The sequence below is a fragment of the Priapulus caudatus genome, unplaced genomic scaffold (assembly GCF_000485595.1).
Source record: "Priapulus caudatus unplaced genomic scaffold, Priapulus_caudatus-5.0.1 Scaffold33, whole genome shotgun sequence".
NCBI classification, from domain to species: Eukaryota; Metazoa; Priapulida; class Priapulimorpha; order Priapulimorphida; family Priapulidae; genus Priapulus; species Priapulus caudatus.
The window spans coordinates 415,132-417,063 of NW_014577094.1; the positions used below are offsets into that span (position 1 = coordinate 415,132).

General features: G+C 42.4%; 1 protein-coding gene across 1 annotated transcript in view; it reads right to left on the reverse strand.

The window, feature by feature from the left end:
- Positions 1-462: 462 nt before the first annotated feature.
- The window catches only part of LOC106816717 (glycogen debranching enzyme-like), a 56,193-nt gene continuing 54,723 nt past the window's right edge, over positions 463-1,932 (reverse strand). The window contains exons 27-28 of the mRNA XM_014821338.1: positions 1,600-1,687; positions 463-1,073 (exon numbers count right to left, since the gene is read on the reverse strand). Coding sequence (XP_014676824.1) covers positions 807-1,073; positions 1,600-1,687 — 355 coding nt within the window. The 3' untranslated portion in view covers positions 463-806. The remainder of the gene's footprint in view (positions 1,074-1,599; positions 1,688-1,932) is intronic.

The following is a 1,932-nucleotide window of genomic DNA, read 5'->3' on the forward strand; positions in this document are numbered from 1 at the left end:
TTTGCAGAATGACGACGTTCTCACAAAACAATAGCAATTAAAGATGAGAAAGGTTGACCGACTTTTAAAAGCAATAAGATTTTTTTGAACAACAATAAATCACGTGGAGCCTATCGATTTAATTCAAGAACCGATTAAAATTTTAGTGCATACCGATTGGATATCGATATTGTGGCTCGCCTATGTAAAATAACTCAGTTGACACTGTAAAAATTCAAGTCCAGTACCGTAGCAATCGGTTAATAATTAAAACGTGGATAGCGTCAAAAATTGACAGATCATAACCTGATCTGCGCCCGAAAACAAAACCAGCGAACTAATGCATTTAAAATCAGAAAACAGCATAAACCTTTGTTTAGCCCAGTGGTCACTACTCTTACCTTTATACATGTGAATAGCATATCATTTTAATTATGCACCATCGTTTTATTACTTTGATTACTTATTTATTTATTTATTTATTTATTTACGCATGGAAGTAAAACGCTGTCACGGCTACACTTCACAAACAGTAAGCACACATGCCTGCAGATTTAACATAACAATCCGACCACAGAATCTGGCACACAAACATCTCCATCCACCACGTAGCGTACTCATAGGCATTCCTCTTACCCTCTTACGCGCGCGCAAACGCGCCCACACGCGCGCACACGCCTATTCAACCTATCCTATATGGTACCATCACAGCGAACACGAACAAACTATGTACACTCAGATTCAAAAAGCTACAATCATTCTACACGGGGGAGCGCTACGGCAGCTGATGCCACCACCACCACTACTACTACTAACCAGTACGACCTCTACTTTAGATTGTGAAGGTCGTACATGACCTCCAAGATGGCCGACATGCTCCACGCCTGTGTCGGCGAGCTGTCGCGACAGAACGCTCCGTCCTGATTAGTCAGTTCGGGCAGGCCTCGCCATGGCGACCGCTGAATCTCCTTGTAGTGGTGCGACAGTACAGACTTCACCTTAGAGATGGTGTTGTCCAGTGCTCCCGGCTCAGCAACGCGCGATGCGAAGTACAGTTTGGCACGCAGGAAATATCCGACCGGCCAAACCCACTCCTGGAAGAACGTATGAACCGATGCACATGCATACACACGCGCGATGCACACACACACACACACACACTCGACGTGAGATGGTGGTTCAACTCGTAGAGGGCGTATCGTATTACCCATATTGCTGATAGCTAATATAACTAATGAATTTTACTAGAAAATTATTATTTACCGAGTTGAAAGAGGGTGAAACTTGCCACATTGATGAAAGCTAATGTTACGAAGGAATTTACAAGCAAGTTTTAGTTTTATCTGCCGAAGTTATAAAAATGATCTTATCTGTTTGCTAGTGAGACAACAGAAATAAGAAATTTACCAGCGAGTTTTATTTAACTTTATTTAATGCACTGGAGGGTGGATCTTATCTCTTTGTTAATAACTAACGTAACTAAGGAATTTACCAGCAAGAGACACACACACACACACACACACAATCTCATACACAAAGACGCGATCTCTTTATCGCAGACCCACATCCACACACGCACACACGCACGCACGCACAAAGTTAGGTGTGCTAATTACTTACCGGGCCACAGTGATAGTTGAACCCGTTCGCCACGCTGCCATCGTTAGAATAATTGCTGTTGTCATAGTTGCCGCGGTAGAGCCAGTCACTGCGAAATATGACACAAGCACGCATAAATCACTAGCGGTAGAATGCAATCCAATAGTAGTTAAAGACTTCAATGCGATAATAATGCGGAGTGAAAATGACAAGTGATTTCAATGCGGGGATAGAATTGCATGTGATTTCACTGCAGAATCAGAATGGTATGTGATTTCACTGCAGAATCAGAATGGTATCATCTGATTTCACTGCAGAATCAGAATGGTATCATGTGATTTCACTGCAGAATCA